At 37.5% G+C, this 25,713-nt stretch overlaps 1 protein-coding gene across 1 annotated transcript in view; it reads right to left on the bottom strand.

Annotated features, from left to right (window-relative positions):
- The window catches only part of Rps6ka5 (ribosomal protein S6 kinase A5), a 174,146-nt gene that overhangs the window by 29,566 nt on the left and 118,867 nt on the right, over positions 1-25,713 (bottom strand). The window contains exons 5-7 of the mRNA XM_026394225.2: positions 24,070-24,177; positions 10,269-10,352; positions 7,788-7,891 (exon numbers count right to left, since the gene is read on the bottom strand). Of these exons, the coding sequence (XP_026250010.1) occupies positions 7,788-7,891; positions 10,269-10,352; positions 24,070-24,177 (296 nt within the window). The remainder of the gene's footprint in view (positions 1-7,787; positions 7,892-10,268; positions 10,353-24,069; positions 24,178-25,713) is intronic.

Below are 25,713 nucleotides of genomic sequence, written 5' to 3'. Positions count from 1 at the left end.
TGCCACCATCTGAAAGCCATCCTGTTCCCCCCGCACCTTCAGCCCACACTACTCCTCCATTATCATGCCTCCCTGACAACCCAGTCCCCAAGGAACCACACTCCTTCAAACTTCGAGACATCCTTACCACTCACACTTTCAAAGCTCCCTGCTATCATGAATTTTCATGTATTTCTTTCATATCTTCCCACATACTATATAAGTTTGCTTAGAACAAGGAGTAAGTCCTTATATTTTTCTTCCTCCTTAGGAGTAAAAATCTACTTAATTACTCCACTGATTAGAGCAATCACGCCCCTTGTGTGGGCCATTATTTACAGCCTTTACCTAAAATAACATCTGCTGGACTAGGGAAAAAACAGCAGCAGGAAGCAAGTGTTCCTGGTGGGACAGCACCAAGCAACCTTCCAGTCACCTTGCACTTGACCCTGGTCCAGTCTCACAGCAGCTGAGTATGAGGCAAGCTGCCCCCCGTTTCTGCCTCTGTACAACAGCAGGTGCTGCTCCTGTTCATCCGGGTGTAAGGACTCCAGGCTCTCATGTGGTGGCTCTCAGTACAGAGACTGGCACGTAGTGGTATCTGGTGATGGTGCTATGGGTGCAGTTCCACAGAAGTGGGCCTTCCTCAAGCCACCAGATGGCCTGCCCCAAGGGACCGGGTCCCAGGCCATCGCTTCTTTTGGGGTGTTAGGAGTTCTTCCTTGGTCCCCATAACCTGTTTCCCCTGGCCACACCAGCTGGGTCATTAGAACAGTAAAATTAGATTCTGTGGCCAGTTCCCTTATGTGCTTTTGTGGAATTTGTGACTGTGCTTAAAAGTCTCGCCCAGCAACTCCAGGGAGAGCCCAGGGCATGTCTATATGAGCTAGAAATACAGTCACACACTGCATGGTGATGTTTCTGTCAGCCAGGCCATGCACATACAACAGTGATGCCGCAGACTACACTGCCCAGTGCCGGGGAGCCGTCTTGGTTTGTCTTGAGCACTCTGATGCTCACGCAGTGAGAGACCGCTGAAAGATGCGCTTCTCAGAACATGATGCCATCATAAGTGTGCATGGCTGTGCTCCCCGTCACTCTCCTGCCCAGCACACTGCCCAGATCTCCTACCCCCACCATGTAGGAAGCCAGGGGACAGGTATCCACTCCTGCCACTGCCCAAGGAGAAAACTGCTGCTCCTACAGGGCCAAAGACACAAGCATGATCTGGAAGACTGTACTGAAAGGCTTCCTTTTCCTTTCATCTTACAGCATCTTCTTCCTAGAAGTGGTAGATACCACCCAGAATTGCGCTTCCTCCCAGTGTCCAAGGCTTCCTTAGGACGCCATGCTGGTGTGCCTGGGTTCCTCTCAGATTCTCTCACAGGTAGGTTATTGGTAACTTATTGAGAATCAAGGTGACCTTAAAAAAATCCTGATAAAATGGCTCTGGCTGTAGCTCAGTGGTAGAGCACTTGCCTCACATGTGTGGGGCCCTGGGTTCCATCCTCAGTACCACATAAAAATAAATCAATAAAAATAAAGATAATGTGTCCATCTACTACTCAAAAAATATTTTTAAAAATGCTGACAAAATATTTTATCATAAATCTTCAGAAAATAAAAGACCAAGGAAATAAATTTGATCTCATCTTAAAACAGGACAGAAAACAATGATACCTGTAATTATTCTATACTGTAACTCCAAATCCAGATATCTATGAACAGGAAAATACATAAAAATGGAAATGAGTAAATTTAAGGTGATAACTGACAAATCAACATGCATAAAATATAAAAAACAACAGAATTACTGTCTTAATTTTGTGTCCTAAAGAAGTTAGAAATTCACACGAAATCAATATATTAATTAACTAAAAAAAAAGACTACTTGGGAGAACAATAATAAAATTACCTTAACCTGGTTTGGCACTCCTTTTCATAAAAGAGCCAATGGTAGATAAGACTTCAAAGATGGCCTTAATGACCACTTTGTTCTTGTATTCATAGCCCCCTCAGTGTGTGCTGGCCTCAGGGTCTTTATTATACAGTAAAGAGGACAGAATGTTTTGTTCATGATCAGGTTATAAAACATTCCATCATTCAACAGATTCGTCTCTATCTTCCCAACATGCCTGGTTTGATGTTGCCATGGAGAGAGGCCCACAGGGTAGAAAACGGAGGGTGTTCTCCGGCCAACAGTCAGCAAAGAACTGAGGCCCTCAGGCCAAACACTCTCAGTGAAATGAATGTTGCCAACACCCACGTGAACTTGGAAGGAGATCATTTCTCAGGTGAGCCTTGAGATAATCATAGCCCAGCCAAGACTCTGCAGCCTGGGAGACATTTAAGTAGAGGACCCAGCTCAGGCGTGCTCAGATTTCTGGCCACAGACACTCTAAGAAATATATGTTATAATTTTTAAGTCACTAAGTTTTAGAGTAACTGGTTACTTGGCAATGGATAATGGAAAACTAACACGAAGCCATGCAGCAGATATTTTATTTGATGCAAGCTGTACGGTTTCTATGGCAGGTAGGCAACACTACTACTGTAGCACAAAAGCTGCCAGAGCAAACACACAAATGAACGAACATGGCTCTGTTCTAATAAAACTTCATTGATGGTGAACGCTGAATGAATTTCACATGTCATAAAATACTATTTTTCTTTTGATTTTTTTCTATCATTTAAGAATGTAAAGATCATTCTTAGCTCAGAGGACACAAACAAAACAAAATAACTCCAGATGGGCAATAGAAGGAAGCTGGCCTGCAGGCTGGAGTCTGCTGACATTCACCCAGACAGTACTAACGAGAGCTCTTCTAATACTACTGTGATCATCCACCAGTATCAGCAGTGGATTGTCCGAGGACTCTCGTGAACACCAAAATCTGAGGATGTTCAAGCTCCTATATAAAATCATAGAATTTGCATATAACCTATGCCATGCTCCCACACATTATAAATCACCTCTAGGTTACTTAAAATATCTAATACAAAGTCAACGCTGTGAAGACAGTGGTCATACTGTTTAGGGAAAGACAAGAAAAAAATTCTGCATACAATCTGTATTGACAGCACGACTGCAGGCCTAACTGCGTGGTAAGAGGACCAGACGTGAGATGGACAATGTTCAAACAAGGAATGCCAGAGACAGACTGAGAACTGTGAAGTGGCAGGAAGTGACAGCAGGGCAGGCCCACACATCACTTCATTTGTGTAGCACTTGATGTGCAGCCAATTCCCCTGACTAGGAGGGTCCTTCCCCTGCAGCTGTAGCCCGTTCCTAGAACTTCTACCCAGAAAGGCAAGAAAAGCTAGCGGAAGACACCCAGGAAAGAAAAGCCCATGCTACACACACGTAAAACACGAAACAGACGCACAGAAAAGCTGAGGAGCAACCATTCAAGTCCCCAATATCAACAAGTTCCTATCTGTCCAAAAGGGTACCAGAACGCGAGGAACTGGAAATGATTTCAAATGAACACTTAAAGGAACTGAAGAGTTCCATCCTGAATAAAATGATCTTCAAACACCTATAACAATGTGAGAATTCCTCACATCTTTGAGAGGACAGGATCAGGATTAACAAGCAGTGATTAGAGAAAGATAATTTCAGCTTATTGCAAAGGCGAAAAACTCCACTGGCTAGACTGCTCCACAGCACACAGGTTTCCTTAAAAACGTCTCAGAGCAGGGCCGTGCGAGCCAAGGAGTCTCACGGAGGAGGAAAAGGGTCTAACTGAAGGGAGAAGGCTGGACTCTCTTGAAGTTCTTATTAAATTTTGAAATTTTATAAACCAGCAAAACATTTTTATTCTGATTTTAGGCCACCTGTAGATAATAATGGCAAGTAGTTTACATAGATAATACATTATTTTGAAGCATCTCAAATAAAAAACACAGTAAATATGCCGTGTTCAGGAAAATGATAATAATTAAAGAATGGAAGAATTCAATAATGAAAAAGTCTTAGCTAATCAAGATATCTGAAGACAAGATAATGATACATTTATCCAAATGATTCATATTTTAAGAAGACTATGAAAGAGTTTATGCCAGGAAAGATAATCAGAATGATTATCTCGAAAGGAAAAGGTAGTGTAGTATAATTCAGTTGCCACATTGTTTGTATATTCCAGTCACAAAAAAGTCCCCCATAGGATCACAGGTTAACAACCAAGCTTTAAACAAATTATTAACATGATAAAGCAGATAATTAACTGATCAAAAGGAAGAAATTCTATTTCAATGTTTGAAAAATCTATTTGCTCTTAAAGGTTTTAAACAACCTGATTCAGGTGTTCTTTCTTTTCTCTAAACCAGAATGTCAATCAGTTGATATAAAGGGAATAAAAGCCATCTAAATTCTAACATCACTTAGTTCAGAATATTACTGTCATTATGAGAAATATACTTCTCTCTAGGCCTACAGTGGAAAAGAAGATTATAAAAAGAAGCTGTACTTGTATGTGGATTCAGAAAGACAGGACTGGTCAGAGGAGCCTCTAATGTTCCCATGCTAAGGCCACCCTTTGCACCTGCCACCGTGGTATGACTTTGCAATGGCATACAAATTCTTCAGGTCAATGGCCAAGGTTTTCTGTCATTTTGAGGTATTTTCAAACTGCCAAATTTCTTTTAAATTTAAAAAAATTTTTAAAAAGGTATTTCTGCTCACTTAACTTTGGTGTTAAGTAATCTGAAATACTGAGAAATTATTTACCTCCTAGCCTTTTCTGGAAAAGGTATACCTTAATTTTGAAAAATAGTTTCATTTAAGTACAACTGATAAATAATAAACTTCCCACACACAGTGTACCATTTGAAAAGCTCTGACCTTTATCTAGACCTGAGAAACCATCATCACAATCAGGATAATGAACATGCCCATTACCTTCCAAAGTTTTCTCATGCTCCTCTGTGATCTTTCCTGCTCTCCTTCACCCCAGTTCACAGGTAACCTCTAATCTGCTCTCTGTTACTATAGGCTATATTCTATATTGTCTAGTTTCTTTCAATTAGCATAATTATTTTGAGATGCATCCATGTTGTGTGTGTTAACAGGTCATACATTTTTATTGCCAAGTAATACTCCACTTATATGGATAAACCACAACTTGTCTATTAACTGTGTACTTGCTGACAGACCTTTGGCTTATTTCCAATTTTTGGTTATTACAAATAAAGTTGCTGTAAACATCTATGTACAAGTTTCTGTACAGACATTTTATAGCAAAGGATAATTCCTTTGGTAATTATTTAATAGTAGAATGGATGGATCACTTAGTAGGTTGTGTTCAACTTTAAGAAACTGCCTGTTTTCCAAAGTCCTACCATTGTACATCTTTTGCAGTGTGTGACAGTCTCAGTTCCTCCATTTCTTTACCAGCACCAGGAGTGGTCAGTCTCTCTATCTGTAATGGCTGGAGTGTGCAGTAGCGTTTCACTGTACTTTTAATTTACATTTCCCTAGAGACTAATGTTGATTAGTTTCTCCTGTGTTTATTTGCCACCCACAGATCTTCTTGGTGAAATGTCTGTTCACAGCCTTTGCCTATTTTATATAATAAAGCGGTTGTTTGCTTCCTTGAGTTTTCATATTTCTTTCTGTATTCTGGATAGCAGTCCTTTACCAGATGTATGACTTAAAATTTTATCCCACTCAGTGGCTTGTCTTTTCATTCTCCTAACAGTTTTGAAGAAAAGTATTTAATTTTGATGAAGTAATCAATGTTTCTTTTATGGACCATTCTTTTGTGTCATATCAAAGAAATATTTACTTAATCCCAAATCACAGAGATTTTTTTTCCTCCATGTTTTTTTCCAGAAGTTTTATAGTTGCTGGTCTTACATGTAGATCTACAATCTATTTGGAGTAAGTTTTTTTTTTAATATGATTTGGAGTATTTATTGAAGTTCATTCTTCTCCATCTGGGTAACCAATGTAAAGCACCATTTGTTGAAAAAACTTTTTTTTTTTTTTTTTCCTGTGCCGAAGTGACTAGGCACCTCTGTCAAAAATCAGTTGCCTGTATGTGGATGGTTCTCTTCCTGGACTCTCTACTGTGTTCCATTTACCATTTGTCTATCCTGATACCAACATCATAGTGTCTTATATTTATGCTAAGTCTTGAAATCTATCTTGATCTGTTTTTTTTTCAAGGGTGATTTAGCTATTTTAGGTCCTCTGTTTCAATGTGAATATTTAGAATCAGGCTGTCAATTTCTACCAAAAGTCGGGGAGCACTGGGGTTGTAGCTCCCAGTGGTGGAGCACTTGCCTAGTTTGTGTGAAACACTGGGTTCAATCCTCAGTACCACATATAAATAAATAAAAATAAAGGTCCATTGACAACCAAAAAATATAAAAGGACTGCTGGTCTTGTAATTTTGTAATTGTACTGAATTTACAAGTCCATTTGGAGAAAAATAACATTTTAACCTATACTGAGTAGTTCCCTCGTGTGTGTTCATTAGTGCTTGACTGGATACTTCGTAAATCTCTGGACTTCTCTATGTGCAGTTTTTTCTTCTCAGACACTATGGCCTGTAAACTTCAGCTGCGTCGGTCTCCCTGGACTCTCAGTTCCATCTCGACTCTCCCGAGGGTTTCCTCTGCCTGCCTTGCAGCCTGGGAACTCTCTCAAGACAATTAGCTAGGGCACTCTTAGGATCACCTCATTTTTTTTCCATCTCTCAGGGATCACTGTCCTTCATTGCCAGATGTGCAATGTCCTCAAAACTGTTGTTCCACATATTTTGCCCATTGTTAAAATTGTTTCAGGCAGGAATATAAACTGTTCTCTGTCATTCCATCTTTGTTGGAAGTAGAATCTCAAGGGGAATCTCTTTTAATTTTTAATGTCAAATCTGTTCTCAATATTATAAAATTCAAGAAAAGCAGGACAAAAAACCACAACTAGTAATTAGCATAATGTTTATCACTATTCACTCATTTGTTCATTATCCTGTTTAATTCCACAAATATTTACTGAATTCTATACATAAGTAATGAGGATAAAAATCAGATATGCCACTTGCTCTCACTGTACTTTCTATGTAGTAGGTCAGACAGACACTAATCAAACAATTACAAACAAAAATACAACCGTAATATTGGCTGAGAATGAACAGAGCAGAATGATGCTATCAGAACCTATGAGAGGGCAGTTCTATGGTATTCTTTCTACTGAGCAGATGTCCCTCAGCTGAAAAAATATCATCATTGTTTCTTTACATTAAAGTCACAGAGAAATTAAATTTATATAGTGGAAAATAGACCCATCAACCATTAAGTATAAATTTTCAATTCTGCAAATATTGCAAAGAAATCGACAAAGAAGCATTAAGATAGGTTATATTTGATATACATAATATACAGCTTATATATTACATTAATATTATATGACATTACATTATAATTACATGCTACATGTCATATAATCATATTATATATTATACATGATATTTAAATCTTTACAGGTGTTCCACATCTGAGATTATGGGCTAAATTTCTCAAAGCATGATGTACCTAGAGGTATAAGACAATATGCTAAATATGATTTGAGGTCATAAAAATTATTACACTATCCTTATGAGACTTAAGATCCAACTCTGCATATTAGATATAAAGAAATAAGAAAGCTATATATCTATATCCTCATATTGAATATAAATGAAAATTTAGCACTTAAACATCATTTTGTTTATCCCTAGTAAAAAATGTTTTTTCATTAGCCTAACTACAGAAATTTGATCAGCTCCTTTGAGAAAATAATAAATGTGTTCTATATGAAATCTTACCTAGATATTTCAGCCTGGGAATTTTTTTCTCCATCCACAGTGAAAGGAGATGCTCCAGTTAGTAATTCATACATTAGAACACCCAAACTCCACCAGTCAACTGCCTATAAAACAAAAAATTTTATAGAATTAACAACTACAATATATTTCCTAAGAAAAATCAAATAAAACAATGTATCTGAAAAATATTTTTAACAAAAAGATTTAGTACATAACTTTCTGGGCAAGAAATATTAAGTTTGCATGTGCAAAAATACATTTAGAGAACAAATACCCAGGTATCCCCAATGCAGAAAGTATTTTAGTTATTTCCTAACTAGTTACAGCTTTACTTTAACAATTAAAAAAATCTAATGTGAAGTAAATTTTTAAAATTTTAAGTAGGTAAAATATTTGGGCTTATGATAGGGGAAAAAGCACTAATCCACATTTTTATTAAGAATTCTATTCCAAAGAGTTTCATGAAATTCCTTAGAATAGAAGATAAAAAATGTTTTAATCTCATCCAGTGGTGTTATTTTTTCATGACCTCCTAAATCAAATTCTCTTAGGATCTATCACATAAATGTGACAGTCTTCACTGATACAAAGATTTAAAATAATAAAAAATAAAATGTATTCTAAATTGGAAACCTATTAATGAATGTATTTATCTGAATTGAGAGAAGAGTGAATTATACATGGCTTAAAGAATTTTGATATATTCAATCAGTTCTTTTATAATTAGGCAGATCAAAATTTTAGCTAACTGATGAATATATGAGCTCACACCAACGAAAGATATTAACTGGATGTTAAAATTTTGAATTATCTGCTTCTAAATTCCAGGTCAAAGTTTCAGAGAAGTGACACAAATATTATAAGCCTAGAGCTATTTTTAAAGAAAATACAGAATACTGACATAAAACAGGACTGGGCGGCTGAAGTCATGAGAGGAAAAGTATTTCCTGAATGTTCCTTTTCTATATCAGGCATGGTGATGAGCATTTTGCATATAACATCTCATTTAATTAACTCTAAGATGTCAGCATATTCTATGTTTGAAGAAGAATATCTATTAAGTTGCTGTGTTCTGGACCTTAAGTATGCAGAAATTCTAAAAGTAATACAAGGTTTTTTCTTGTGTGAAAATTGGCTTCATTAGTTTTAGGTGATAATTTTCATTTTTAATTTCTACTAAATTCCCCAATGGCTTCCAAGAACACCATGAGCAAGGCACAGCAGCAACGAGCTCCTCTAGCCATACGAGTCACCCCCCAGCCACCTGAGCCAGGGCCCTGCGAAATTCTGCTGCTGGATGTAAAACCACACTCTTCTGCTGACACAGAAGGCAATCCGACTTCCAGCCACGTTCCTAAAACCAATGCCACTCAAACCTGAAGGTGGCTTTATGAATATGTGACCAGTCATTTTTCTAGAAAAGAAACCAAAGATTCCTACTAGATTATTTGGATTGCACATGTGGCACTCTGACTGAGGGGGTGGGGAAGATAGAGAACAAAAAAGACAGAATTTCTTATTTGGGTAGAGTTATTAATGAAGCAAAAGTGTTAAAAAAGACTGAACAACATTTTTACACATTAATACAGGAAGGACGAAAAATGACCTAGGCTTTTAACACAATTACTTAGAAAGATTCTTCTATGATCTTCATTTTGTATATAAAAAAGTATGTAAAGTGAAGAGGCCAAAAAATTGAGCTTTTTAGAGTGTTAGGAAAACAAAGAGGCTATATTGAATGTAGGATTTTTCCTTCTTCCAAGAGTTGTCAAAATATTTATTGCTGTTGGAGAGAGAATCAACAAAGTCATCAGTATCTCTCTATAAAGTTAAAGGCAGAAATTGGGAAAATATGGTGATCCCTTTTTAATGACCTCAACAACCTATAGAGAGCAAATACTAACTAGCGATGGTACACACAACTAGTTTCTGTATGTTTTTCTAGAAGAAATTAATCATGCCAATAAAGCACTGTCTCATATAAAGCAGCGTGACTCTTAGGAAGCATGGACACAGTTTATGCATTCCATGACACTTCTGCATTGTGTTGTGGTTCAGATGTGTCCTAAAAGATCAAGATCCTACGCAACAGAAAAAGAATCATCTTTTTAAAAAAAAAAAAAACAGGAATCATAATTGGTGCTTTGGTTAAGCTGTAGGCTCTTTTAATGGAATATGAAGAATTAGTTTCAAGGTCTCAACTTTTTAATAAGAGTGTTACTCTAAAAACCAAAGAATTTTCACCAATAAAACCTTTAACAAGGAAAATCTAGAATGTTTTAACCTTTCTATTATCTTCTTCCTCTAAAACACTAGAATTTATATTGTGTTTGGTATACAAAGCAAATCAGAAAAACAGGAGGAAGTAAGATAACACCAGAAAAAGGGCTCTGTTGAAAGGACAGCACTGAAGTTATTAACCGGGATTCTCACTGCACATTTTATGGAAATATAGAGAGAAGTATCAAAAACAGAACATACCTTGTCGTGTCCGGAATCGCCCCCTCTGACAATATCTGGTGCCATGTATTCAATAGTTCCACAAAAGGAATATGCTCTTTCAGTCTTGAACAAATAAACAAACAAAAAAGGGATGTGATTTCAAGCCAGCATGATAAATATCCAAAGGAGAAAGATAATAATAGCATCATGTTGAGATACACTGCGGTAGCAAAGCAGGGGTAGTGTCTGCCTGACAGGCCCCCTTCTCAGGACAAACCATCTCCCATACAGCGTGAGACCTGCATAAATGTCTTCTCAGACTTCTCTTCTGAAACTCCACCATCACCCACCCATCCACCCACCCATCCATCCATGAATACATTCATTCATGCTGCTTCATTTGTTTTTTTTTGAGTGACTGTTTTGGCTTTGGTTTCTTTAACCCTCCTCTCTTTGGTACTGCAAACAGTCCCAGTAGAGGAGCAGGAAGTAGAGAGCTCTTTTCTAGAGTGACTAGCTCCACACAGGGAAGACCAGAAACACACTGGGAAACCTGAAGGAGGAAAGAAGACTAAATGCTCAGGAAGGGGAAGAGAAAACCCAAAGATGAAATTAGTGGGAAAAAAATTGTTTTTCTACCTGATCCTCTTGCACAGGTTTGGCACTGTGAACAGTATAAATATATATCTCTAAGTGATGACGAACAAAACCATCTCTAAAATAAAGATTGTCTCTTAAAGGTAGTTGTTTTACTTTTATAGAAATTTAAAAATTCAAAAGAACTACTATATCAGGCCTGAAAGTTAATTATAATAACTTAAGTAATTTTGAAAATAATAGACTGAATATTAATGTTGTTATGCATGCATAAAAGGAAATAACATACAATCATATGTCTACATCTAAAAAGCTTTACTCTTTTTCAACCAGCAAGGTTTCAAAGCTTACATAGACAATGACTGAGGCATTCACACACCATGAACAAAAAATTTATGTCAAATCAATTTTATTTAGCTTTAGTCTTTTCAGTGGTTTGCCACACAAACCTGAAGTGATGAAGCCGAGGGATAATACTGTGTGCTATGTGATTTATATGAACTATTCAATAACATTATTCTCCCCCCTCAAACTGGCTTATAAAAAGATGAGTTTTGAACTTCTCAGAAGGTGATATGCAATTAATCAACAAATATATGAAAAATGTTCATCATCTCTAACAATTAGAAAAATGCAAATCAAAACTACTCTAAGATTTCATCTCATTCCAGTCAGAATGGCAGCTATTATGAAGACAAACAATAGTAAGTGTTGTCGAGGATGAGGGGGGAAAGGCACACTCATACACTGCTCGTGGGACTGTAAAATGGTGCAGCCAATATGGAAAGCAGTATAAAGATTTCTTGGAAAACTGGGAATGGAACCACCATTTGACCCAGCTATCCCACACCTCGGTCTATACCCAAAGGACTTAAAAACAGCATACTACAGGGACACAGCCACATCAATGTTTATAGAAGCACAATTCACAATAGCTAAACTGTGGAACCAACCTAGATGCCCTTCAGTAGATGAAAGGATTTAAAAAATGTGGAATATATACACAATGGAATATTACTCAGCAATGAAAAAGAATAAAATCATGGCATTTGCAGGTAAATGGATGAAGTTGGAGAATATAATGCTAAGTGAAGTTAGCCAATCCCCAAAAACCAAATGCTGAATGTTTTCTCTGATAATAAAGAGGGTGATTCATAGTGAGATTGGGAGGGGGTGCAGGGGAAGATTTGTCAAACTGTAGATAGGGCAAAGGGGAAGGAGGGGGAGGGAAGGAGCAAGGGGATAAAGAAAGATGGTGGAATAAGATGGATATCACTACCCTAAGTACATGTATGAAAAAGACACAAATGGTGTGAATGTACTTTGTGTACAAGCAGATAGATGAAAGATTGTGCTTTACATATGTTATATGAATTGTAATGCATTCTGCTGTCATATGTAACAAATTAGAATAAATTTTAAAAGATGAGTTTTGAGGTGTTATTTTTCAAGATTTTATTTATATAGAAGACTAATGTTTTTAGCAAATGTAAATTTTCAATTCCATTTATAGATAGCTTCAAAAAATATTTTAAAAATTATGCATACTTCTTTCTTGTTATAAAGCAAAAATTAAATTTTTTAAGACTGAAGACTTACTATAAAGTTACAAACTGTTTTGGTGGCTGACTCAGGGAGGCAAACAAACGGAATTCAAGGAAGAGCCAAGAAACAGACTTCGGGTGTGCCTGTGAACTTGGTGACGAGACCGTACTTCACACGGTCAGAGAAAGGGTTGACTGACCCTCAATGAACAGTTAAAAAGAGACTGGGCTATCTCTGTAAAAAATAAGATTTCCACCTATGTTATACCCTAAACATAAGACCTAGAAGTATAAAACTGCTAGAAGAAACTTCATGACATTGAATTTGGCAAAGATTTCTTGGATATGACACCCAAAGCACAGTCAACAAAAGCAAAAAGAGACAAAAAAATCAAAGTTACGAAAGCGAATGAAAAGGCAACCTAGAGAACGGGAGAAAATATTTCCACGTTATATGTATATATGGATATATAACAAGAAGAAATACCCAGGATAAATAAAGAACTCCTAAAAACAATCTGATTTAAAAAATGGGCAAAGGACTTGACTAGGCATTTCTCCAAATATAATTATACAAATGGGTAACAGGATATGAAAAAATGCTCAACTTCATTAATCATTAAAGATACACAAATCAAAATACAATGTGATATGAGGATGACCACTGTGACAAAATAACAAGTGTTGGCAAGGAAATGGAAAACCTGGAAACCTTGTGCACTGTTGACGGAAATTCAAAATGGCGTGACAGCTATGGAAAGCAGCAGGAGGTGCCTCAAAAATTAAAAAAAGATTTACCATATGATCATCAATTTCCACTTTGGGGTATTTATCCAGAAGAATTCAAAGCAGGACTTTGCTGCTGCATTGTTTATTTGTTTGTTTGTTTGTTTTTGCTGCTGCATTATTTATAACAACCTCAATGTCCATTAACAGAAGAATGAATAAACAAAATGTGGTATATAAATACCATGGGCTATTTAAAGGAAGCCCTCTCACATGCTACAACATGGATTAATTCTGAAGTCATTTTCCTAAGTGACATAAATCAGTCAAAAAAGATAAATACCGCATGATTCCACTTACATGAGGTCTCTAAAATCAAATCAAATCAGACTCACAGAAACGGAAAGTGGAATGGTGGCTGCCAAAGGCTGGGGTAGGAGGAAGATGCGGAGTTGTGTTCTGGGCATGGAGTTTCAGTTGTACACAATGAAACAGTTCTATGATTTGCTGCACAAAATGGACAGCATCAATACTCCTGAACTGAACATGTTCACTAGTAAGATGGTAATCTTTGCTGTCTCTTTTGCCAAAATTAAAAATTAAAAAGATCCAAAAAATGTAAATTCTAACAGAAAAGATCAACAGACTTGATTATTATGTCAAAATGTCAAATCTGATGCAGGCAAATAAAAGCAACATTAAACAAAGGTAAAGACAAGTGAAAGATTTGAAAAACAAATTTACAAAATATATAATTTTGAAGGATGAGTGTCAAGAATATGTAAAGTAATCCAACAAATCATTAACATGAGAAAAAATACAAACCTGTAACAGAGAAGGACAGAAACAACCTTAAGTGTACCTCAGTAGAAAAATGGATAAATAAACTGGATAACTTATATAAAAGAATATTATTCAGCACCAAAATAAATAAACTATTTCAAATTGGATAAATTTGAAAAATAAGTCAAATTAAAAAAACAACTTGTGGGGCTGGGGTTGTGGCTCAGTGGTAGAGCACTTTCCTAGCACACGTGAGGCACTGGGTTTCATCCTCAGCACTACATAAAAATAAATAAATAAAATAAAAATATTATGTCCATTTATAACTAAAAAAAGAGTTAAAAAATCAACTTGCAATAGGATATGCCATTCACATGTGTTTTTCAAACAATATAATAGTATATATTATTTATGGACCCATACTTGTGAGGTAAGGGTACTAAAACAAGATCAAGTACAATCTACCACTCACTCTTCATCTGTTCCTCTGCAGCTAAACATAGTTGGACAAAAAACATAATTAGGTTGCCCAATCTCACTTTAAATTCATGATCATCAACCTCATGTCTTTAATGCTCAACCTCATGTCTTCAATGCTGAGCAGCAAAAATACTTATTTCCTGATTCCATTATTTTACATCTTCTCTCTTGTTAAACTTCCAATGTGTCCACCTCTTCCTTACTCTCCATGGGATAACAGAAGCAATCACTAATAAAGACTTTTCATTAGCTCCCTGACCACTCAGCCTTCACTCACAACTCTCCACTGGCTTCTCATTTTGCAGAGAAGCCGCAGTCCTTCGATGGTCTTCAATGCCCTCTCTGCTCTGCACAAACCTTGTTTCATATAATCACCTCTGTGTCCTTATTCCCTGCTACTCTGACCCTCACTCAGCCTGCACACCCACACTGCTTCCTCATTTTTCCATACACACTCCAGACAAGATCCCACCCGAGGGCCTTAACACGGGCTGATTCTCCTACCTAGAAATCTCTTTCCTCAGGTGTCTACCTGGCTCACCCCTCACTTCCTTCATACCCTTACTCAACTGGCACGTTCTTGATAAGGCACTTCCTAACCACCTGATTTCAAAGCACAACCTACTGTGCTTGTCTCCTTACAGCTTATTACTAACATACTGCATACATGTTTTACTTACTTACTCATTATTGTCTGCTTTCCTGTGTAGAAGGGGAATTTTTGTCAGTTTGGCTCATTATTAGATCCCAACACCGCCCAGAACAGTGCCTGGATCACGGCAGACATCCACTTAATATGTCCTAAGAAGTGGGAAAAACTACTTCCAAGAGTTCATAACTGAAAATGGAAATAATGAGTATACAGATTAAGTAATATATTTTATTTATTCTTTTCTTTTTTGTGGTACTTGGGATTTAAACCAGGAATTACTGAGTTACATACTCACTCTGTTTTTTAAATTTTATTTTAACCAGAGTCTTGTTAAGTTTTCAAGGCTATCCTCAAACTTGTGATCCTTCTGCCTTAGCCTCTGGAGCCACTGGGATTATTGGGCATAGGTCACCATGGTCAATAATATTTAAAATATTGTAAATATTTTATAATACAAAATAAATATTTTGTATTATAAAATATTTAAAGTATTTATTATACTTTAAATATTTTATAATACAAAAATGTAAAATTAATTTTAATATAAAAATATAAACATTTATTAATCATATGATCATATTATTACAGAAAGTCCCTGACCCTCAGCACTGTTTTAAATCATTTTTCTTTTTTAGAAAACAAATAATCTGACACACACCTGCCCTTGATGCAAGGGACCAATGGGCCCTCTAGTGGAGACTGGCAGTAACACACAGGCAGGCCCAGGCAGGCCCCCCCTGCTGACCAGTCACCAGGCAGTACTCTCACTGGGGTGCTTGGTTTGTATTCATCAGGATAAAAACCAAAAAAAAGAAAAAAAGAAAAAGTAAATAGAAAGAAACCATGCTACTAAATATAGTTTTCAAGTAAATAAAACATTTAACATTATTTAAACTAATGGGGTACATAATACTGAGAAGTTTCTGTGAAAATAATCCCAATTCACAAATTATCACTGTTTGTGATGTTGGACACTGAATGTGCTCTAAAAATAGTAATATGAATATACCTTACCAGAACCAAGTCTCTGCCAGAAGAAAGTTACAAAGAGACCCGTGAAGCCACTTCAAACCTCCCCTCCCCCAGTCCTGTGGAGGGGAACAAAGGTGTGCTGATATCTAGGGGGAGAACTTCACAAACAATGGCTGAGGATAATGTGAAGGTATCTGAATATTCTGTGATACTGTTTTGAGCTGAAAAAAAATTAGGGGCATAGGAAAATATTTTGGTTTCTAAGTCTCCTACTTTCCTAACACCTTCAACCTAATGTTCACCTTAAAATAAATTATGCTGGAGTCACTGACCTTGACAAGTGATTGACAGGGCTTACTGACAGAGACCTAACAGGTTTTCAGAAATACAAGAGAGATAGAAGGTGGGGGGGAAAGACTACATATCACTTCAAGTTAATTAGGAAAGGAGAGGGAACCACAGGCTGCCTCAGAGAAGGGTCGCCTGGTTTCCAGCGCAGACTTTCTCTATGAATCCCGGCTCTAACCTAGGTATCCTGAGACATGTACATCATGATAGCAGAAAGCCTGCCAACAGCATTATTAACCAGACACTTATCAGAGAAAACTAATTTAAAACTTTCCTATAAACAGGAAAATACAGGAAGAATAATTTAAGATTCTACATGGTACATTTTGATTTTGTTCAAAGTAATCTGAAATCATACTAGTATTTCTTACAAGTAGAATTAATATTTATATGGTATTTTACATTTAAAAAAATACTTCCATAAGAATTAATTATAATGGTATAACAATTTCATAAATTAGATCAGTATTATTTTACAGATGAAGAAATTAAAACTCTGGGGTTAATGACCAAGTTGTCCAATGTCACGCTGTTAGGAATGGAGAATGGAAAAAGACCCTTTGAGATTACTGTGTTGTTCTTGCCATTAAATGTCCCTTACATAGAATTAATCAATAAGTAACAGTAACTAAACTGAGCAAGATTAGATTTTCTTCTATTTCTGGAAAGAGAATATTCATAAATCCGTAGGCCCTTTTCCCCATAAGTGTAGGTTCTAGGGAAATGGGCTATCAACGACTTAGCTACCATGGCTTTAAATGCAGGGAACATTAGTTTCTTGACTAAAACTGGAGTTTTGTTTATTGACTTGGGGATTCGTGTTAATGACCTGTTATAAAAATTTTTAAACATTCAATGCTAAATTATGAAAATGCAGAATGTATAAATCATATTTAAATATAGAGTAATAAACACAAATGCCTCATTTGTGACATTTTTTTCATTATTTTATTATAAATAAGAAATGACACAATTTTGCCAAAGCATCTTCATCCTTTTTTAAACTGCCTTTTAAGTCTTCAATGTTAGAAACAGATATCCAACACCATGCAAGTTGTCTGCCTGACAGTAAGAATTCAACAATGTTTGCTAAACGGTACTTTCAAAAAATACATACATACATATATATGGCTTGGTGTAGCACCGTGGTAGAGTGGTTGCCTAGGAGTCATAAGGCCCTGGGTTCGAAACCTAGTACCTTAAAAAATAATCTCACAGAGGACATATGCGTAGCCTCCCAATATTTAAAAGTGTCTTTTTTTATTCTCAGATTTTCAAAGGATTTATCAAATTTTATGATCAAGAAAAGAACATACCAGTAACAGTATCAAATTGTACAAAGTGTATATCATTATCATATTAAAGATGTTTAAGGCTTCTAAAATAAATTTACTATATCCTGTATATAATAGGTTAGCAAAGTATTATCTAGAAATAATTATAAGAATATTTGACAAATACCTCTAGAATGTAGGCTCACAAGGACAAGGAATTCATTAGGTTTACCATTGTACTTCCAGGGTCTAGAACAGTCCTGGCACAAAACAATACTCCTAAATATCCTTTAGATTATTAAGATAATGAACATAGAGAGGATTATTGTACCATGTGAAGAAATATGAGACACACAAAAAGTAAATTCCTAAAAACAAAAACAAACATATTCTCCAGAACAAATGAGTCAAGGATTTATACTCTCCGAAACTGTGACGTACTGGAGAGAAGAGAACCAGGCTGGGAAGGGCAGCCTGGGGAGGGGTGCTGAGTGAGGAGCCTGTGAGGAGTCCCTGCACACCCCAGAGGCCTGCGGGGGGCCTGTGCCCAGAGCAGAGGTCAGGGTGGCCTTGTGTACTTGGGAATCGGCAGCACCAGGCAGAGAGCGCAGCTGAACAGAGAGAGTAGCTAGGACTGAGATGTGAGGAAGGGCCTGAGAAGACAGCGACGGGGACGCTAACCTAAGAGGGACGAGAGTCAGGACCTTGGCTCGCCAGGCAGAGGCGAGACACAATCTCCAGTTGGACACTATGAGGCAATCAAGAAAGATGAGAAAGAAAAATACTAAAATGGAGGTCACAGCAGCGCTGGCCAGGACAATTTCAGTCAACCAGCAGGGGCTGCAAGCCAAAGAGGGGTAGATTACGGAGTGAGTGACATGTGTTAGCAGAGACAGTTACAACAGTTACAAATATCGACAGAGAACAACAGGACAATGGCTACAAGGGATTCTGAGATTCATCTTTTCTTTTTCTATCACTCCATTCATCCATCTCTCTCTACACTTAAAATTTTTAAGATTGTGGAAGCAGCACAAAAGAAAGAACCTAAGTGGAAGAGTTAGAAAAGCCATTTTGAGAGAGAGATTCAAGTTGGAAATCTATGAGGCAGAGTAGGGATAAAGGGAGGGAGAAACTCATTCCTAGAAAGATGGTATTTTGATAAAAGTGAGTTGGGCTGACACTTGAAACCAGAAGGAATGTTAGCTAATCAAAACAGAAATGGTTTCATGGGGAATTGGTTTAAGGTAGAAAGGGTCTAGGCAGGGAGAACTGCCCACCAGGTGCTAGGGGATTCAGAAGCAAAGGGTGATTAGATCAAGTTTGGGGAATGCAGAAAAGGAAAATCCCTGCTGATCCCTGATAGTTAAAGCTGAATCCTAGAATGACAATGTGTCCTCTAGGCTCAGAAGAAGTATGAGCTGGAAGCTTTCAGCAGCTGGAAAACTTAATAGTTACAAAAAACAGAGCTAAGTGTATTCAGTGACGAAATGAACCTATCGATAACTTCTCTGTGTCAGCTTGAACCCCAATGGTTCATGTTAGCCCCAAACAATTAAGGTCTCAAATTACGGTATCTGATTGGAACTTCCTTCATTCTTTTGACAGGTGGCTGTTGACATGACCAGCAGAAAACACAATCGTCACTATCATTTCTGACTAACTGCATCACTGTAGTAAGACCTAACAACTCTGATCAGCTTTACTTTTTTCAGTCTTGTTTTGGGTTCTAATGTTTTAGAACATTTCTGAGTGATTAGCCACACAGGTCTATAAATATCGATGCCTTTCATGATTGTATTCTCAGTACTTGGCCTAACATATAGCACATAGAAGACCCTCAATAAATATCGATGGAGTCAATGAGCAAGTGAATGAAGGTTCCAGGGAGAGAAAAAAGTGACCACCCAGTGTCCCTGCGCAGAGGGAGTATCACACGCTACATGCCAAGGACCCTTTTGACAGGCGCTAGAGCTGCAGATTCCTTCTGGGAATAATGTTCTGAAACATACACCTCTACAGAAAAAGCCAATTATTCTGAAATACAAATGTGAACTAGGAAAACATTGTGACATCATCACAGACATGCTGCTATGGTACAGTCCCCGCTTGCCAAGTCACACAGCCCTCCCTGCAGAGTTCGGGTGGGACTGGTTCACTTTTGAAATTTCCATCTGAGAGAATCTGTGATTTTTTTGTTCTGGGGTTCTCAGACAGGAATCTTCTGTACCCCCATCTGGGAAGCCACTGTGCTCAGAGACAAGAGGTGGAAAGAGGCCTGGGCTCTGCTCTGGGTGTGTCCCTTTTCACTTTCTCCATTATTTTCCTTAAGGTGTCTTTACCTCAGCTGAACCCAGAGTCTATCGGTCTAACCTCTTCAGTCTTCTCTGAGGTGAGGAAGTAAATGGGGTGGAGATGGAATCAGGGGTTACTTCTGTTTCATGCAGACTCCTGACGCATCCTCCTGGGCCCTGCTTTACCTGCACTTCTAGTTTGAGGGGTGTCTGGAGCCCCTAATTCCTAAGCATTTCTCGGGAGTCAGAAGTGCCAAGGAGCCTGCTCTTAGGCCTCTCACCTTACTGGCTTAATCCAGATGTTCTGTGGATGTACCAAAATGTGGTTGCTAATATCTTCTCTCCCTTTTGAGTGTATTCCTATCTTACCCTTTTGATTTTGCTTTAGTAGGGTTTATTGAGGAAGCAACAGCAAACATAATCTGGTACATTTTATGAGGCTATAACTAAAATTTTTATAAGAGTAAAAATGTTATAAAAATGAAACTTGAAAGTAAATTTCTCAAAATTTACCTAATTTATAACTATGATTTTTCTATCAAAGATAATTTATTGTTATTACCACAGCTTCATGAAGGCAGAGATCATCTGCATTTTATGTATCACTACATTGTCTAATACAGTAGAGGTGATCAATAAATTGATTAAGTAAACTGAATAAATACAGATATGATACAAAAATTGGGATCTTTAGTTTTTATGATTTTACCACTTATCTCACTTACTCAGAGCTGCTATAGCAATATTTCAAAAAGCAATCAGAAATATATATACAGATTAATTATCCTTCATCTAAAGTGCTCAGGACCAGAAGTATTTCAGGTTTCAGATTTCGTTTTTCCACATATTTATGCACATACATATGTATTAATGATACCTTGAGAAATTCATTTGTTTCATGTATAGCTAAGTGTATATTACATACAATGTTTTAATAGTTTTGTGCATGAAACAAAGTTCATGTGCACCAAAGCTCAGAAAGCCAAGGTGTCTCTCTTGCGGCCATCCATGCATGTAGACCATCGGTGACTGTCTGGCACCATCACTGCTCCTAGGAATTTTCATGTGACCAACAAACAATCATGTTCTTATACTTGTTCACACATAAGTACTAAATAGTAAAAAATATGACATGGCCTTAATACTGTGGAAAACCACGAGTTCAGAGTTACTAAGCAGCAATGGCACTGTCGCCAGAACCTGTGTCGTCCACTAAGCAGTGGGGGCTTCAGTGTCCACCTATGATGCTGGGTTTGGCTAAAGGATTACTGTGAACTTTATTTCTTGGTGAGAAGAAACATCAGAAGCAGGAAGCAGGTTGTTGGGGGAAGAGGAAGCATTTTAAAATGTTCCTGCAGGGTCTTCTGCCTCACTGGCAACGATCTGTCTTACAGGTCTCTCTGGTTTTCGTGTTCTGCTGGGAATCCGTGCTGCTCGTCCCCCAGTAAGACCTCTGTGCTCTCTCACCATGCTGTCCAAAGGCATTTTTGCTGCAATGTTAATGTCGTCTCCATTGTCACTATTACCATAATCATCTTTTTTTGGGGTACTTGTGATTGAACTCAGGGGCACTCAACCACTGAGCCACATCCCCAGCCCTGTTTTGTATTTTATTTGGAGACAGGGTCTCACTGAGTTGCTTAGTGCCTCATCATTGCTGAGGCTGGCTTTGAACTTGTGATCCTCTTGCCTCAGCCTCCTGAGCTGTGGGACCATGATCATCTTGATTCAGACCTATTTAAACTATTTTACATCTGTCAATGAACAACTAGAGCTTCGTTACTGATGTTAAAAACTTATTTGATATTTCTTTCAGCTTACTGTCAGACTCTAAAGATACTTTTTTTTTTTCAAGTGTAAGGAATTCAGATAGCTTGTTTTTCTCACTTAACAGATGGAATCCTCAAAGTCGCCACCTTGTTCATCATCATCACTGAACCCAGTCACAGGCCAGGAGCTGTGCCAGGCATGCCCATCTATGTCTGCCATCACCGTGTTCCAAGTGTTGGCAACAGCACACACAGTGCCTTCATGCTCAGCTCCTGCTGAAAACTTCCACACTCACACAGCTGTTCCCTGCTGCCAGCATGCTGTTTACGAAAATGTTTTATATTTATTCTTTAGTCACTTAAGGAAGCTCTGGTCACATGGCTAAATTAATCAAGCCACATTTAAGGAAAGTACTTGGCATAAACATTATTTGTGAGCAGTTCAGCAGAAGGTGAGCACACAAGATCTTGCAGTCTTCACCGGGTCCAGCTTCCCTGCAATGAGCACGAACAGCTGGCACAAAACAGGAAACCAACACAAAGAGGTCCCTCATGCCCAGGCCTTTCTGTTAGCATAATAACAGACCAGCAAGACACTCCCTCTTTAAAACCTTGGTCCACCACACCACGTTGATGCTATGTGTACCTGCTTCAGTAGAAGGTCCTGGCACAGTTATTATCTTCTCGGTCCTTAATTCCTTTGGGCTGTCTCATCAGCTGTGCCAGTGACTCTCTGGGCAGTGACACCCAAACAGTGATGTTTCCTCAGGATTTCAGACTTGTTCTGGCATCAGATTTTCCTCTGCGATGACCTTGGCAAGCTTGTCTGTGAATTTCTCTGCTGCTTTGTGATAAGAAGATGCTTCATCACCACAAATCTTTAAAAATTTAATGCCGTATCTCAAATTTCTGCAACTAGTCTGTTGAAGTTCATGATAACCTCAGTTCTCAGTCCGTGGGGATGAATCTTTGTTTCATGACCAACATTCCATTAAAGGGCACATGATCACTGTGATGCTAATGGACCCACTCAATACACAATCGAGACCTTCATATTTGCCTTTGTGCAGTGATTATCTATTTTTTACCAACTTCTTTTTGTCACTTTCACACAGAACTTCACCCGTTTGTCCCTCCAACCCTTTAGGTGGTATGCAGCAGCCACTGCAACACCGTGTTCTTTGGTAAGACATTTTGCTCCTGCATTGCTCTGCAGTTTCTCTAACAGCTTGACTTTCTCTGCTAGAGATAAACAAATGGCTTCCTCTTTTTCTTATCATTGTTACCCATACAAGTGTCCACAGACCTTTTTGACATTTTCACCAATATCTTTATATCACAGAGCACAGAATACAAAAAATAAAAATTAAAAAAAAACAGTTGGATAATGCATGTAGGGTAGGTATGGATGCCACGCGGGCATTGCGGGGCACCTGTCCTTAGCATATGGGGCCCACACATGTGCTATGTTATCCTTTGTGGATGGTGGATATGTGTGAAAAGACATATCACACCTGAAGGAGGCTGAGACGGTCTCATGTTCTTTGGGGGCACTGAATAAACTGCACTGCGTGTCTGTGTTTTGACTATGACCTATCACACCAGGTCATGAATTTCTTCCCATCTGGCATCAGTGGGTGCTCAGAAAGTTTTGGATTTTGGATTTTCAGATTAGGGATGCTCAACCTGAACCTAATATAGGAGACAAGAATGGTATATTGTATAAAACAAAGTCCTACATTACAAAAATTTTATTGTGATTTTGCATTCTATACAAATAATTTCCCGAATAGAAACACAATCAGCATTCAAATTCACTTAGTTATCCTAAGTGATCAGTAGTGTAAAAATAAAATTTTTATTATGACTGCATCAAATATTTAATATCAATGAATAGGTATATATTAGCTACTACATGTTGGTTCATTTTGAGCAAAAACCCATCAAGATTATCAAAGAATGAATTCTAGTACAACCTTGTCATTCTTATCAATTGAATTCAAAGGGACATCACAGCATGTCCCGCTTCGTAATCATAATGTAAGTTGTATGTGCTTTGTTTTGTGATTATTTGTTGGTCACCATCTAAGCCATAATTCTTCAAAAGGCCAAATGGCTAATATTTTAGTTAGTTTACAGATTTTATGGGGAAAGGTATAATTGTTTTTCTTTAAACTGAAGAATTCTGATGCATCCATCAAAGGTTTACAGCAAATCTAACAGGATGGTTTGACAGTAATTTTAAACTAAAAATCTTTATAGTCACTCATTCCTTTAAACAAAGTTGCATGGAGCCCATAATCCATAGGGTATTGTCCTATTAAATGTTTATTCTATAGCTAATTTTCATCCTTGTTTACACTCTGCTATTACTAACTTCAAATTAAAATATAATACTCACTTCATCAGCCACAAACTCCTTACTCAGACCAAAATCTGTCAGCACCACATGGCCATTAGAATCAAGTAGAATATTCTCAAGCTTAATGTCACGGTATATAATCCCCAACTGTAAAAACAAACAAACATGCATTTTAAAATAATTTCCAAAAAATTAATTAGGACAGTCTTATCTACATTAAAAAAAAAAAAAAAAAGCATTTCCCTCCTCAGATCCTGTGGCTCCTAATGACCATCAGGGCAAATGTAAATGTCTCCTTGTCAGGGCCATCTGCTCAGTTCCCCAGAACTCTGCAACCCCATCTCCAGTATCTTTGTAGAGAGGACCTCCACCTGTTGGACCAGCTTCTTAGTATCTCCCTGCTGACTCTTGCTTCTTCCTGTCCCTGCAGATGATCTTCAGGGGCCTTCTTAGCCAATCCTTGTCCATTATTTCCTAATGGCTTCAGAAAGCTTTCCCACTAGCCAGGTCCCTCACTGGTCACTGGTCATTCCCTTCTTTTTCATCCTATACCACCTATGTTTATATTGTACTTACCTATAGGGGAATAATATTTTCTAGGCATTTCCTGTTTGTCTTGATAAATTTATACTCTAACTCAACTTTTCACTTTTTTTGAGCATTTCTCCGGTATCCAGAACAATGCCATGTGTCAAATAGATAATTAATAAAGACTTGTTGAACAACAGACTCTTAAACATAAAGGTTAAAGATCATAGATTAATTTTAGTTTATCTTTAGTTCTAAATGTGGAAAACAAATCAATTAAATAACATTTACAGAGTCATGCATTGCTTAATGACAGGGAGTTTCATTAGGAGGTCCTGGGATTGGGCAGACATTGTAGGGTACTTACATGAGGCTACACAGTAGAGCCTACTCTACACCTAGACTATAGGAACAGCCTGCTGCTCCTGGGCCACGATGCACAAAACAACACGAAATCAAAATGAGCTTAAGAGAAAATGATTATATGGTAAACACAAGATGTTATGAAGCTGATGCCAGTATAACACAGCATACTGTCTTACAGAAAAACCTTTTTTAAACAAGCAGGAGTACATTCTCAACAGTCATTTATTATTATTACCAAGTATTATTGGCCTATATTTAATTGTATGTCATACTTTTATGCAGCTGGCATGCTGCCATTTGTTTTCACCAGCACCACTGTAGTCACTTGAGTAACGAGGTGCATTATGACAGTGATGACATCACCAAGTAATAGGAACTTTCAGCTCCACTAGGATCTTATGGAACCACTTTGCATGTATTGTCTGTTATTGAAATGTTGTTACATAGCGCATTCTCTTTTCTGTTTTGCATGTAAGTTTTATAGTAAAACAATTCAAGTATTACATAGAAATATCTACCTAAGTTACGAAAAGAGGTGTTTGATCTACATGAATGTTGTATTTCATGTTTTTAGTTAGTCAGCCTGGATGAAATATTTTTAAACTTAGAAATCCTGCTTTCCTCAACACTAAGTATCTAAAAAAGCAGATTCTTCCTTAATAGCTCTCAAAAGTGAAATCAAAATTACACAAAGAAGAATACTAGGCAATTTTCCTCCAGTATCTTCAGTGTTTTACGTGAAAGATAGGAAGGAAAACATCTGATGTCTATACTGAGCAGATATTTAAC

The sequence above is a fragment of the Urocitellus parryii genome, chromosome 6 (genome assembly GCF_045843805.1).
Source record: "Urocitellus parryii isolate mUroPar1 chromosome 6, mUroPar1.hap1, whole genome shotgun sequence".
Classification (NCBI taxonomy): Eukaryota; Metazoa; Chordata; class Mammalia; order Rodentia; family Sciuridae; genus Urocitellus; species Urocitellus parryii.
Note: the sequence above shows the minus strand (reverse complement) of the source record. Positions and strands in the feature narration are given on the sequence as shown.